The 14,663-nt window shown below is 47.8% G+C and overlaps 2 protein-coding genes and 1 non-coding gene across 3 annotated transcripts in view; all 3 read right to left on the bottom strand.

Moving 5' to 3' along the window:
* KIF15 (kinesin family member 15) overlaps positions 1-14,663 on the bottom strand; it is a 118,688-nt gene that overhangs the window by 4,093 nt on the left and 99,932 nt on the right. The window lies entirely within an intron of this gene.
* Positions 3,732-7,491, bottom strand: TMEM42 (transmembrane protein 42). The gene is made up of 3 exons (NM_001242620.3): positions 7,284-7,491; positions 5,059-5,205; positions 3,732-4,363 (listed from the first exon to the last, which is right to left on the bottom strand). Exons 1-3 carry the CDS (start codon positions 7,473-7,475, stop codon positions 4,223-4,225), a joined length of 480 nt encoding a protein of 159 aa, NP_001229549.3. The 5' UTR covers positions 7,476-7,491; the 3' UTR covers positions 3,732-4,222.
* Positions 7,419-7,511, bottom strand: MIR564 (microRNA mir-564). Its single transcript, NR_035911.1, has one exon. It is a non-coding gene; the product is annotated as a microRNA mir-564 (primary transcript).

Below are 14,663 nucleotides of genomic sequence, written 5' to 3'. Positions count from 1 at the left end.
TTTTCTCAGTTATAAACACTGCTGCAACAAGCATGTGTGTTCATGTCTCCTTGTGCACAAGTGAGAGTTTCCAGGACTGGAATTGCTGGCTCAAACAGTAGGCACATCTTCTGTTTTGTCAGATGATAGTAAAATGTTTCCAGAGGGTTATACTAATTTATACTTCCAGCAGTAGCACATGGGAATTCACAGTCATCCACAACATTGGCCTTGCTTGTTCAACTTTGTAACTTTTGCCAATCTTGTATGAAATGGCATCAATGGCATCTTACTGAGTTCCCCCTAGCTTTATTGAGGTATAATTTATATCCAATAAAATTCACCCGCTTTAAGTGTAGAATGTTAGTTTTATACAGTTGTGTAATGACCACTATGATCAAGATGTAGAAAAGAGCCATCATCCTAAAAAGTTCCTTCTTGCCCTGATTCCCAGCCCTAAGCAACCACTGATCTGCCTTCTGTCACTGAAGTTTTGCCTTTTTTTCTTTTTAATTACATATAAATGGAACTATATGGTATATATTCTTTTTGGGTCTGGCTTCTTTCACTTAGCATAATTATTTTATGATTCTCCTTGTGATAGCATGTATCAATACTCTCTTCCTTTTTACTGAAGAGTAGTATTCCATAGATGAATATGGATGGCCATTTGGGTTGTATCAGTCAGCTCATGCCGCCATAACAAATACCACAGACTGCATGACTTAAACAACAGATATTTTCTCACAGTTCTGCAGGCTGGGAAGTCCATGATCAATGTGCTGGCAAATTCAGGTTCTGATGAGGGCCCTTTTCCTGGCTTGCCTTCTCTCCTTCTTGCTATGTCCTCAAATGACCTCTCCTCTGTACATGTTATCATATTGTATCATAGTTATATCAGCAATTCCATTCCTAGGTATATACCCAATAGAATTGAAAACATGTTCACACAAAAACGTGTACACAATTGTTCAAAGCAGCATTATTCTAATAGAAAATTAGAATAGAATAGAAAAGGGAAACAAGCCAAATGTCTATCAAAAGATGAATGTATAAACATAATGTGGTAGATCCACACAATGGAGTATTATTCAGTCATAAAAAGGAATGAATAACTGATTCATGCTACAACATGAATGAGCCTTGAAAACACTATGCTAAGTGAAAAAAGACCCAAAAGGCCATATATTGATGTTGTATAATCCATTTATATGAAATGTCCAGAACAGGCAAATCTATAGACAGAAAGTGGATCCTTGATTGCCATGGGCCTGGGGGAGGATGGAATACAAAATGACTGCTAATGGGTATGAGAATTTCTTTTGGAGTGATAAAAATGTTCTGGAATTAGCTAGCGGTAATGGTCGAAAACTCTGTGAATCTACTAAAATACTACTGAATTGCACACTTTTAAAAAGAGTAAGTTAAAAAATAAAATTAAACAAAAGGAATGTCCTATCAGGCCTTTGAACCTGGATGTCAAATTGCCAGCTCCAAGCAAACAAAGTTCAATCCATCATCCAAGATGCACACCAAAAAGACAAATATTGATATAGTATTGATATAGTTTATTCTTATCAATAAACCTCTGAAATGAGGAAAATAAATAGAGTGAACGTTTCCTCAACTTTTTAGATGACTATAGAGTTGTATCTTCCTGCTTTTTGAAGAATGACTGATCTTCCTTTTAGAAAAAATCTTACATCTTGTACAAATACACATCTTCTACAAATACATCTTGTACATCTTGTACAAATACAGGCATATTTGTTGAATTGAGTGATAGGGTTCCACGTCAACACCAACCATCTCTATGCATTAAGCAAGTGTCTGGATGGGAGGCCAGGTCGTCTCAGGACAATGCTTGCTCCAAGATGGACTTCTTTCTGCCCTTTTCACTAACTGCCCAGGGAGGCCGACCACCAGCTGTCAGCAGCCTTCAGGTCTGGCCTTGGCTGGGTGTCTGACCCATATGGTGAACACACCCTGGAAAGCCTTGAATATCCTTCAGCTTCTTCACTGGTAGAATGGTGGGGTCAGACTAGATCAGGGAGATCAACACTAGGGCCCCTAAGAAAAGGTAGGTGGCTGGTGACCAAAGGGTTCTGAGGTTTGGGCATGCTGAGTCACAGTATGGAACAGGCCCCTTACTGCAGGGCCTCTCTGAGTTTTCAGGTGTTGGTGTGGGAAGCAGGACAGATGTAGGGACTGAGCTGAGCCCAGTCAGATCGGGCTGACATTGTGGTTCTGGCACTCCTCAGCTGTGTGATGTCAGGCAAATTATTCCACTTCCCCAAGCCTTAGTTTCCTCACCTCTAATACAGGAACAAGAGTAACTCCTTCACGGGTTGGCTGGGAGGCAATGTGTCAAAGTGGAGCTAAATGATTAACATTCTGTGAATTACAGCTTTGCCCTGGCCCCCATGGGAGCTCAAGGGTTTTGAAGAGCAGGAGTTTGCCAGCGAGAGGTGAAGGTAAAGGGAACCCAAGGCAAGGGAAAGAGCAAGTACAAAACATGTTGGCAGGACTGGACATGGTGGATTTGAGAATGGCTGACCTGCAGATGTCTGGGGGGACTCAGCATGGTGGGGCTAGCATGAGGGAGATGGGTACTAAGGAGTCATTGAGGAAGAGAACTCTTGTTGGAGTGGTGGGCTAGGGCCAGATCCCCATCAGAAGGAGCCGTGGAATGGTTTTAGTAAGCTCATTCTGTCAATTGTGCTGACCACAGTAAGGGAGGAGAGCAGTGAAGGTGCTACATGGGCGAGGAGGAGGGTCTGGACAAGACCCTTCGCTCTCCTAGCCTCCTGGCTACCAGGTCCCTCTCAACTGCAGGAAATGTATGAAGAAGACTTGGGGCCAGAGATCAGACTCAGGAGAGCTGAGAGGGCCCTCGGACACCCCAGGGGAGAAGTGAGGCAGGTAAGTGCCGGGCTTCAGGCTCTGTGCTGGGAAAGTGTGCAGGCAGCACACAGCCCACTTTGAACTAGGAATTACATTCACATGGTCTAAGATACAAAAAGAACAAGGGGGCCAGGTGCAGTGGCTCACGCCTGTAATCCCAGCACTTTGGGAGGCTGAGGCGGGCAGATCACGAGGTCAGGAGATCGAGACTATCCTGGATAACATGGTGAAACCCCGTCTCTACTAAAAATAAAAAAAATTAGCTGGGCATGGTGGCGGGTGCCTGTAGTCCCAGCCACTCGGGAAGCTGAGGCAGGAGAATGGCGCGAACCCAGGAGGCAGAGCTTGCCGTGAGCCGAGATTGCGCCACTGCACTCCAGCCTGGGTGACAGAGCGAGACTGTCTCAAAAAAAAAAAAAAAAACCCAAAACAACAAAAAAACAAAAAACAAAACAAAACAAAACAAAAAAAACAAGGGGGAATCTGAGAAAGAAAAGCAAATGACAGAAGAGCCCTAAAGGTAAACGCTAGAGGAACAGAGTGGCAGGGAATGGAGGGACCTCTGAACCACTTTCTTTCCCAAGTAAAACAAGATCTCCAAAGGGAGGTCAAACTTTTCTCCTTGAGAGCACCAGGAGAATGAACAGACCCTGTGCGGTTCAAAGAGCCTTAGCCTGTGTGACCTCAGGAAGTAACCACAAGATCAAGCTCTAGCAGGTGTCAGAGCAACCGAAGCCACAAGGCTTCTGTACCTGCCTCACTCTCCTGCCTCCTCCACATCGGGATTTCAGCTCACTCTGGCTCCCTCTTACTCCAAAGGGAAGGAAAGAATTAAGATACCGTATCTGGTAGTTTTAACTTACAAAAAAAGTATTTATTAATCCAGTTTTCCTCTTCTTGCCATAATACATAAGCATGACACAGATGGCCTGATACATCAGCATGGAACTGTCAGAAAGCCCCACCAGTCACTGCTTCTAGAGTTACATGACTGGCTTTTGTTTGGCAACAGGACAATAATTACAGCGTGGTTTCATCAAGTACCATACACAAAGCAGACCAACCCCAGGATCTCCAGCATCTGCGAAGGCTCACTGGGGTAGGCCTGGGAGCAAGAATCCAAAGCGCTGTACAGATGATCAAAACACTTCCGGTAGAACACTGCTGCGGCTGCACCTCTCCTTACAGAGCCAGAGCCTGCTCCGTCAGAGGCCTGCTTCCCTTGGCTGATGGTCAGAAGGCTGCACAACTGGATCGCCCTAGGACACAGTCCCACATGACATCCCAAGGCTGGGCCACCATCGTGATCTTTCCAGCTGGTCCGTCCAGCCAAGTGGTGCTACTGCTGCTTGTGTGGAAGGGGCTTCCAGGTGGGTGGGAGCTTCCTGTGGATTAGGGTGAGTCCGCAGAGAATAAGGAACACTCCTCCCCACCACAAGACCTCCTGGCACTCTCCATACAGCACATAGCCCAGGAAGGCCTGCGAGACAAAGATAGCTGTGAGGGACTCAACTTCAGCAGGTGGGCACAACCTCACTCTCCTGGGACTGACTTCCTTCTAAGGGTGCCAGGAGGAAAGGTCTGGAGCCAGAAGCCTTGGGCTTGAAACCTAGCTGTCACCTTCATCAAGTCACTCTATTCAATCTCCCCTGCATGAGTGGAGAGGCTACCTCCCTCACTGCACTGGACCTCAGCAAAGTACACAAGAAAGACCCAGCAGAGGCCAGCAGGTAGACACAGCAGGTACATGGTATTTGTTTCTCCCTCAACTCAAGATTGACTAGGCTCAGCTCCATCTTGTCAACCTCAGACTACAGAGGGCAGAAAAGTCTCTGGGAATCCCAACCCTCTAAATGCCATGGAGCCTTGAGTACACAGAACCCTAGGAAACAGCTAGGATGCACAGTGACTTCAGAATGAGGGCTCCACCCTGGAGGAACAGCAAGCAAGTAGGCTTTTTACTGTCAGGTTCACTCATATCTAACTTAAGAATTCTTCCATGATTAGAATTACATTTGCTCCATGAATAGAGCACTCATCCAGGGGTCAAGCCACAGCCCAACCTCTGCTTCAGTTCCTGTCCTTTCTCCTGTCTGGGAAAGGAGGGGTTATCCAAAGACAACTCACCCAGAACCCAGATTTAGGACAAGAGCACCACACCCTCAGGCTACTCACCGAGCTGAGGATATTTGAAAAAGTCACTGTGACAGATGCAATGGCTGAAGACATGGAGAAACTGAGGCCCCGGCTAAAGAAGGTCCACATCAGAGAATTGGTGCTCGCCATCACAATAATGCCTAAGACGCATAAACCCATGCTCACCTGCAGGAGAAAGTGTCACTGCAGCCACGTCCACCCTGGGCAGCAACCTGCAGACCCCCTCAAAGCACACCCAGGACTGTGGTTGCTGGCACCCAGGCTCCTACTGAGCTCCCACTACAGCTCAGAGGGCCTCAGAGCTTTCCTGCACAGGGCTTCACTTAACCCTCAGTGGGCAGCAGACCCATCTTACAAATAAAGCAAATTCAGAGAAGATACTCATTTGGCCACCTTGCTGGGCATATGATCTTGGGAAGAAGCAAAATGCTAATCCAAAGCCAGTATTTTCTACTGAACACCAGCCCCTTATTGGTCCCACAATGACCAGTGCTTGAAGATCAGTCCCAGAGGGCCAAGTAGCTCTTACTCCGTAGGTAGTATAAGTCTAGGGTAGAGTTCTTATTTCTTGAGATCAGGCAAAGCATGAATTAGCAACATCTGCTCTGTATTCCCACCCCCAAATCCTATACAAGTTACAGCCCACTAAGGCTGACCCCCTCTGGGTATTCTTGAGCTTTTACTCTGTGTTAGGTCCTGGGCTGTGTTTAAGCATTCTCATTTATTCCTTAACTTCATTTTACAGATAAAGAGCCAGGGGCATTAAGTAACCTTCCTAAAGTGCTACAGCGGTGAGAGCCACCAGGCTTCACAAGCAGGCAGTGTACCTCCATGCTCTTAACTAGGGCACAGCCTTGCCTAAGGGAAACACCACCTCAGACTATTTAGTGATCCCAGACATCCCTTGGAGAACTTGCAGATATTTTCTTTCTTTTTTTTTTTAAAGGAGAAAGTCCCAAGAGAAGAGAAGATCTTTAGAAGCCTCCTACACAAAGGATATGCAGTCCCCCTTGCTTGGTGGTGAGTTAGAAACCTGCCTGGAGACAAGGCGGCGGGGGCGGGGGGGGGGGGCGGAATCTAAATATCATACTTATTACTTGTAATGGTTTCTCAGCAGCTGAACACATAGTGTCTTGAGAAAAAGGTGCTTTCTTATAACTTACACCAGGGTGTTCAATCTTTTGGCTTCCCTGGGCCACACTGGAAGAACTGTCTTGGATCACACATATAATACACTAACACTAATGATATATGATGAGCTAAAAAATAATAATAAATCGCAAAAAAATTCATGTTTTAAATTTGCAAATTTGCGTTGGGCCGCGAGTTGGACAACCTTGTCTTACACAAAGCAGCATATGGGCCAGTGGCAACCTGCTTAAAGGGTTATGAAGGTCTGGTTCCTGACAACAAACTTCACGGCCCATACAAAGTTATTCATTTTACTTTCGACCACTTACCCCATGAACTACACCCAATGGGATACTAACTTCAAGCATGGCAGCTACTACTGGATTAGCCCTAAATAGGCTTAACCCTAAATAATCAGTGACCACTGTCCAGGTCAGAGGCTAACCCTGGGCTGCAGACGCAATGAAACCCCTATAGCAAGCACAGGCTGGTCTGCGACGTGGGAGGGAGAGGCAGAGATACACCTTAGCAGACGCCAGGATGCAAGTTTAGGAGTTCTCAGCGTCAGGAAAACATCCAGAACGTCTCTGTCAGTATCCCCTTATGCCTACAGTATCCCAAACTCCCAATTTTCCTGGTAGCGGGGCAGACTGGTCATCTGGTCACAACACCCGTTAATTACGGAGTAAAGGGATGGGCAAGAGGCTTCTCACCTTAAGAGTCACGTGGAGAGAAATGCTCAGGCACAAGGGACTTAAAATGAGAGGTAGAGGGTGGATGTAGGAGGTGTAGTTCTTCCCCGAGAGCGAACTAGCCCAACCGGAGAAAAGGTTTTAGGTCCCTGGTAAGGGAAGAGGCCTCAGTCCCCGACGTCTCTTACCACCTACACTGGACGAGGGTTTGGCGTGATTAGAGGCGAAACACCCTCTGCCACCCCAGCTGACCGCAGCGCCGCCCGGGGTCCCGGCGGGACAGACCGGCGAGGGTGCGGCGGCGCCCTGCGCCCACCCCCGCCCCACCCCAGGAGCCCCGCGGGCCCCGCAGCGCCCCTCCTCCGCCCAGCGGCGCCCCGCCCGCCCGCCCGCCCGCAGCAGCAGCGCCCCGGGCTCGACCTCGCTGCCGAAGGCCAGCTTGGCGGAGGCGGCGGCCAGGGCCCCGAACGCGCCGGCGCACAGACAGTTGAATACGCCCCAAAAGCGGCGCCGCATCGCACCCGCCTGGAGGTGCGGAGGGAATTCCGCGGGGGTGTCAGGGTACGCGGTCGCGGACACGGCGCCGCCCGGAGGCCCCGGCCTCTCAGCCATGTTGCCTGCTGACACCGTGCCTGGCACCCGCCGCCCGCAGGGCAGAGCGCGCGCCGCGATTGGATGGCAGCCTCACGTGACGCGACGCTCCTGTGACGCCACGCTCCGGCAGGCCCCTTGGGAATCGCTCCCCGGCGCCTCGGAGGGGGCGGGCCAGGTGGCAGAGACCCTGGGCGGTGGCGGCCTCCGGCCTAACCTGTAGTAGGTTTGTGCTCTGGGGAGGACGTCGGGACCCGAGGCCTGAGGCCAAGCCGGGTACTGTGGACGCTGTGGTAGAAGGTAAACTTCTCGCGGCTTAGCCGTCTCCATCCCGGCCACCCGGCTCCCGGTGAAACTTATTAAAGATGCCTAACGGGCCCCGCGCCGGCCCACCGAGTCCATCCACGTCGACCAGGCTTCTCCGCTCCACCCTCCAGCCTGAGGACCGCCGGACCAAGAGATGCCTCGGCAGAGGGCGCTGGGGACCTCCAGACCCAGAAAGACGCCAGAGCCCCATATGGGGACAAGCGCATCACAGAAAACCGAAAAAATGAGGATCTGCGATGAGAGGAAGACAATGATCCATAATCAAGCCACGCAGAATCAACATGACTTCTAATCTCCTGTTATACTTACGTATGTTTAGAATGTTTCCGGCTGGGCGTGGTGGCTCATGCCTGTAATCCCAGCACTTTGGGAGGCCGAGGCGGGTGGATCACCTGAGGTTGGGAGTTCGAGACCAGCCTGACCAACATAGAGAAACCCCGTCTCTACTAAAAATACAAAATTAGCCGGGCGTGGTGGTGCATGCCTGTAATCCCAGCTACTCAGGAGGCTGAGGCAGGAGAAGCGCTTGAACCCGGGAGGTGAAGGTTGTGGTGAGCTGAGATCATGCCATTGCACTCCAGCCTGGCCAACAAGAGTGAACTCCGTCTCAAAAAATAAAAATAAAAATAAAATGTTCCCATTTAAAAAGTACATGTCCTTGAAAATAAAGTGTTGAAATGTATAAACTGCTATTTCCACTCTCCAGGAAAATCAGTGTTAATAGAGCATTTTTCTATATGTCTATTTAGTTATATATAGTTAAAATGTTTAAAAATTATAGAATATGTATATGCATTTTTTAAACAAAAATGATTTCACAGTTGAACATACTGTTTAGCAGCATTCTTTTTTTATCTTCTGTTTAGCAAGTTTTTATGGAAGTCCTTCCACACCATGCTGCTTCTCTCACAGGGTGGTTTTGTGGCTCAAATAAAAGCACGGATAAGGCCAGGCACGGTGGCTCACGCCTGTAATCCCAGCACTTTGGGAGGCCAAAGGTGGGTGGATTACGAGGTCAGGAGTTCAAGACCAGATTGGTCAAGATGGTGAAACTCCATCTCTATTAAAAATACAAAAAAAAGTAGCTGGGTGTGGTGGCGGGCACCTGTATTCCCAGCTACTCGGGAAGCTGAGGCAGAGAATTGTTTGAACCCAGGAGGCAGAGGTTGCAGTGAGCCGAAATTGCACCACTGCCCTCCAGCCTGGGTGACAGAGTAAGGCTCTGTCTCAAAAAAAAAAACAGGGATAATTTCAGTAACGCCAATATGGTACAAACTGTTCCATTTTGCAGATGAGGAAATTGAGGCTCAGAGGTCTCACTGCACCACTCCATTGAGTAAAGAGCTGCTCAAAGATGATACCCTCTGAAAGCTCTTATCAGGAAATCAAGAGGTGTTGCATTGATCAACTCTGCATGCTTTAAAGAATGTAAAGCAAATTTTCTTAGAACAAACGATGCCTCTACTAGCACTAAAGGTTAAGCATCTCAGAGCCACCTCCTCTGTAAAGCCGTCTCTGCTACTCCCCTACCTTTGTACCAGTCCTGTGGTTGTTCCTCTGGTTGTCTGTTTCTCTGCTAGCCTGCAAGCTCCTTGAGGGCAGGGACTACATCATTGTTAATCTCCAGGTCCCCAGCCCTGGTGATGATGGCTGAAGTGATGCCATCCTCAGACACTGCTGGGAAGTGATTTCTGCCTCTAAGAAACTCCTGTGTACACACATCACCTAGGGATCTTGCTAAGATGAAGATTCTCATTAGGTCTAGAGCTAGACTGAATTTTGTTTGTTTTTAGAGGGAGACAGAGTCTCTCTGTCACGCAGGCTAGAGTGCAATGGTGTAATCATGGCTCACTTCAGCCTTGAGCTCCCAGGCTGAAGCCATCCTCTTAGCTCAGCCTCCTGAGTAACTAAGACTACAGGCAGGTACCATCAAGCCCAGATTATATATATATGTATTTTTTGAGACAGGGTCCTGCTCTGTCTGCCAGGCTGGAGTACAGTGGTGGATCATAGCTCACTGCAGCCTCAACCTGCTGGGCTCAAGCGATTCTCCCACTTCAGCTTCCTGAGTAGCAGGGACTATGGGTGCATCATGCCTGGCTAATTTTTGTATTTTTTGTATAGACAGGATTTTGACATGTGGCCCAGGCTGGTCTTGAACCCCTGGGCTCAAGTGATCCACCCACCTTGGCCTCCCAAAGTGCTGGGATTACGGACATGAGCCACCGCACCCAGCCGCCAGCTCCAAAAATTAGATTCCAGCCCTCAAAACCCACAACAGGACCTAATTAACCTCGCCTTCAAGGTGTGCAATAATAGAGTAGAGGCAGCCAAGTAGCAATGTTTTTCTGAGTTGCAATTAGTTGCCTCCACTGTGAGAGAAACCCCAGCCACATCTCCAGCACACAAGAACTTCAAAACGTCTGAACCGCAGTGGCCAGGCTTTCCTCCAGGACCGCCTCCCACAGGAGCTTGCTTAAAGTGCCATAAATCTGGCCACTGGGCCAAGAAATGCCCACAGCCCCAGGATTCCTCCTAAGCCGTGTCCCAACTGTGCGGGACCCCACTGGAAATCAGACTGTCCAGCTTGCCCTGCAGCCACTCCCACAGCCCCTGGAACTCTGGCCCGGGGCTCTCTGACTGACTCCTTCCCATATCTTCTTAGCTTAGCAGCTGAAGACTGATGCTGCCCGATCGCCTTGGAGGCCCCCTGGACTGTCACGGACACCGAGCTTCGGGTAACTTTTACAGTGGAGGATAAGTCCATCCCCTTCTTAATCAATACAGAGGCTACCAACTCCACATTACCTTCTTTTCAAGGGCCTGTTTCCCTTGCCTCCATAACTGTTGTGGGTATTGACGGCTAGGCTTCTAAACCTCTTAAAACTCCCCAACTCTGGTGCCAACTTGGACAACGTTCTTTAATGCACTCCTTTTTAGTTATCCCCACTTGCCCAGTTCCCTTATTAGGCTGAAATATTTAACCAAATTATCTGCTTCCCTGATTATTCCTGGACTACAGCCACATCTCATTGCCACCCTTCTTCCCAACCCAAAGCCTCCTTTGTGTCTTCCTCTCGTATCCCCCCCACCTTAACCCACAAGTATGGGACACCTCCACTCCCTCCCTGGCAACCCATCACACGCACATTACTATCCCATTAAAACCTAATCACTCTTACCCTGCTCAATGCCAGTATCCCATCCCACAACAGGCTTTAAGGGGATTAAAGCCTGTTATCACTCGCCTGCTACAGCATGGGCTTCTAAAACCTATAAACTCTCCTTACAATTCTCCCATTTTACCTATTCAAAAACCAGACAAGTCTTACAGGTTAGTTCAGGATCTGCGCCTTATCAACCAAATTATTTTGCCTGTCCACCCTGTGGTGCCCAACCTGTACACTCTTTAGTCCTCAATACCTTCCTCCACAACTCACTATTCCATTCTTGATCTTAAAGATGCTTTTTTCACTATTCCCCTACACCCCTCGTCCCAGCCTCTGCTTTTACCTGGACTGACCCTGACACCCATCAGTCCCAGCAGCTTACCTGGGCTGTACTGCCGCAAGGCTTCAGGGACAGCACTCATTACTTCAGCCAAGCTCTTTCTCATGATTTACTTTCTTTCCACCCTTCTGCTTCTCACCTTATTCAATATATTGATGACCTTCTACTTTGTAGCCCCTCCTTTGAATCTTCTCAACAGGACACCCTCCTGCTCCTTCAACATTTATTCTCCAAGGGATATTGGGTATCCCCCTCCAAAGCTCAATTTCTTCTCCATCCGTTACCTACCTCGGCATAATTCTTCATAAAAACATACGTGCTCTCCCTGCCGATCGTGTCTGACTGATCTCTCAAACCCCAACCCCTTCTACAAAACAACAACTCCTTTCCTTCCTGGACATGGTTGGATACTTTTGACTTTGGATACCTGGTTTTGCCATCCTAACAAAACCGTTAAATAAACTCACAAAAGGAAATCTAGCCGAGCCCATAGATCCTAAATCCTTTCCCCACTCCTCTTTCCGTTCCTTGAAGACAGCTTTAGAGACTGCTCCTGCACTAGCTCTCTGTGACTCATCCCAACCCTTTTCATTACATACAGCCAAAGTGCAGGGCTGTGCAGTCGGAATTCTTACACAACGACCAGGACCGCGCCCCATAGCCTTTTTGTCCAAACAACTTGACCTCACTGTTTTAGGCTGGCCATTATGTCTCCATGCAGCGGCTGCTGCCGCCCTAATACTTTTAGAGGCCCTAAAAATCACAAACTATGCTCAACTCACTTTCTACAGTTCTCATAATTTCCAAAATCTATTTTCTTCCTCCCACTTGATGCATATACTTTCTGCTCCCCGGCTCCTTCAGCTATCCTCACTCTTTATTGAGTCTCCCACAGTTACCATTTTTCTGGCCCGGACTTCAGTCCGGCCTCCCACATTATTCTGGATACCAAACTAGACCCCCATGACTGTATCTCTCTGATCCACCTGACATTCACTCCATTTCCCTATATTTCCTTCTTTCCTGTTCCTCATCCTGATCACACTTGGTTTATTGATGGCAGTTCCACCAGGCCTAATTGCCACTCACCAGCAAAGCAGGCTATGCTATAGTATCTTCCACATCTATCATTGAGGCTACCGCTCTGCCCTCCTCCACTACCTCTCAGCAAGCCGAACTCACTGCCTTAACTCAGGCCCTCACTCTTGCAAAAGGACTGCGTGTCAGTATTTATACTGACTCTATGCCTTCCATATCCTGCACCACCATGCTGTTATATGGGCAGAAAGAGATTTCCTCACTACACAAGGGTCCTCCATCATTAATGCCTCCTTAATAAAAACTCTTCTCAAGGCCACTTTACTTCCAAAGGAAGCTGGAGTCATACACTGCAAGGGCCACCAAAAGGCATCAGATCCTATCGCTCAGGGCAACGCTTATGCTGATAAGGTAGCTAAAGAAGCACCTAGCATTCCAACTTCTGTCCCTCATGGCCAGTTTTTCTCCGTCTCATCAGTCACTCCCACCTACTCTCCCACTGAAACTTCCACCTGTCAGTCTCTCCCCACACAAGGCAAATGGTTCTTGGACCAAGAAAAATATCTCCTTCCAGCCTCACAGGCCCATTCTATTCTATCGTCATTTCATAACCTCTTCCATGTAGGTTACAAGCCGCTAACCCACCTCTTAGAACCTCTCATTTCCTTTCCATCGTGGAAATCTGTCCTCAAAGAAATCACTTCTCAGTGTTCCATCTGCTATTCTGCTACTCCGCAGGGATTGTTCAGGCCCCCTCCCTTCCCTACACATCAAGTTTGGGGATTTGCCCCTGACCAGGACTGGCAAATTGACTTTACTCACATGCCCCGAGTCAGGAAACTAAAATACCTCTTGGTCTGGGTAGACACTTTCACTGGATGGGTAGACACCTTTCCCACAGGGTCTGAGAAGGCCATCACAGTCATTTCTTCCCTTTTGTCAGACATAATTCCTGGGTTTGGGCTTCCCACCTCTATACAGTCCGATAACAGACCGGCCTTTATTAGTCAAATCACCCAAGCAGTTTCTCAGGCTCTTGGTATTCAGTGAAACCTTCATACCCCTTACCATCCTCAATCTTCAGGAAAGGTAGAACGGACTAATGGTCTTTTAAAAACACACCTCACCAAGCTCAGCCTCAACTTAAAAAAAAAGAACTCTCAAAAATAGAGCCCAAAAACTCACCAACCAAACAATCAATTACACTAAATCCCCTTGGACGCTCTCTAATTGGATGTCCTGCGTCCTCCCAATTCTTAGTCCTTTAATATCTGTTTTTCTCCTTCTCTTATTTGGACCTTGTGTCTTTAGTTTCTCAATTCATACAAAACCACATCCAGGCCATCACCAATAATTCTATACGACAAATCCTCCTTCTAACAACCCCACAATATCACCCCTTACCCCAAAATCTTTCTTCAGTTGAATCTCTCCCACTGTAGGTTCCCACGCCGCCCCTAATCCCACTTGAAGCAGCCCTGAGAAACATCGCCCATTATCTCTCTATACCACCCCCAAAATTTTTCGCCACTCCAACACTTCATCACTATTTTGTTTTGCTTTTCTTATTAATATAAGAAGACAGGAACGTCAGGCCTCTGAGCCCAAGCTAAGCCATCATATTTCCTGTGACCTGCACATATATATCCAGATGGCCTGAGCAACTGAAGATCCACAAAAGAAGTGAAAATAGCCTTAATTGATGACATTCCACCATTGTGATTTGTTTCTGCCCTACCCTAACTGATCAATGTACTTTGTAATCTCCCCCACCCTTAAGAAGGTTCTTTGTAGTCTCCCCCACCTTTAAGAAGTTTCTTTGTAATTCTCCCCACCCTTGAGAATGTACTCTGTGAGATCCACCCCCTGCCTGCAAAACATTGCTCCTAACTCCACCACCTATCCCAAAACCTATAAGAACTAACGATAATCCCACCACACTTTGCTGACTCTCTTTTCAAACTCAGCCCACCTGCACCCAGGTGAAATAAACAGCCTTGTTGCTCACACAAAGCCTGTTTGGTGGTCTCTTCACACAGACACATGTGACACTTTCCTTGCAATGAGTGATGTTCTGGGTTGAATTGAGTCCCTTAAAAAGATATGTTGAAGTCTTAACCCCTGGTACCTGTGATATGACTTTATTTGGAAATAGGGTCATTACAGTTATAATCAAATTAAGATGAGATCCTTAGGGTAGGCTCTAATCCAATATGACTAGTATCTTTCTAAGAAGAGATAGAGGCACAAGGAAGAACACCAAGGATTCCTGACAACACCAGAAGCTAAGAGAAAGGCATGGAACAGATTCTCCCCTATGGCTCTGAGAGACTG

Source organism: Pan troglodytes, chromosome 2, assembly GCF_028858775.2.
Source record: "Pan troglodytes isolate AG18354 chromosome 2, NHGRI_mPanTro3-v2.0_pri, whole genome shotgun sequence".
Lineage (NCBI taxonomy): Eukaryota > Metazoa > Chordata > Mammalia > Primates > Hominidae > Pan > Pan troglodytes.
Note: the sequence above shows the minus strand (reverse complement) of the source record. Positions and strands in the feature narration are given on the sequence as shown.

What these genes read in the sequence shown, in the direction of transcription:
- TMEM42 (NM_001242620.3), bottom strand. Translation starts at nt 7,475, where the DNA reads ATGGCTGAGAGGCCGGGGCCTCCGGGCGGCGCCGTGTCCGCGACCGCG. An exon ending in AGCTGGCCTTCGGCAGCGAG is followed by an intron (nt 5,206 to 7,283) that starts GTCGAGCCCGGG and finishes TTTCTCCTGCAG; the next exon opens with GTGAGCATGGGTTTATGCGT. An exon ending in TTTCAAATATCCTCAGCTCG is followed by an intron (nt 4,364 to 5,058) that starts GTGAGTAGCCTG and finishes TTTGTCTCGCAG; the next exon opens with GCCTTCCTGGGCTATGTGCT.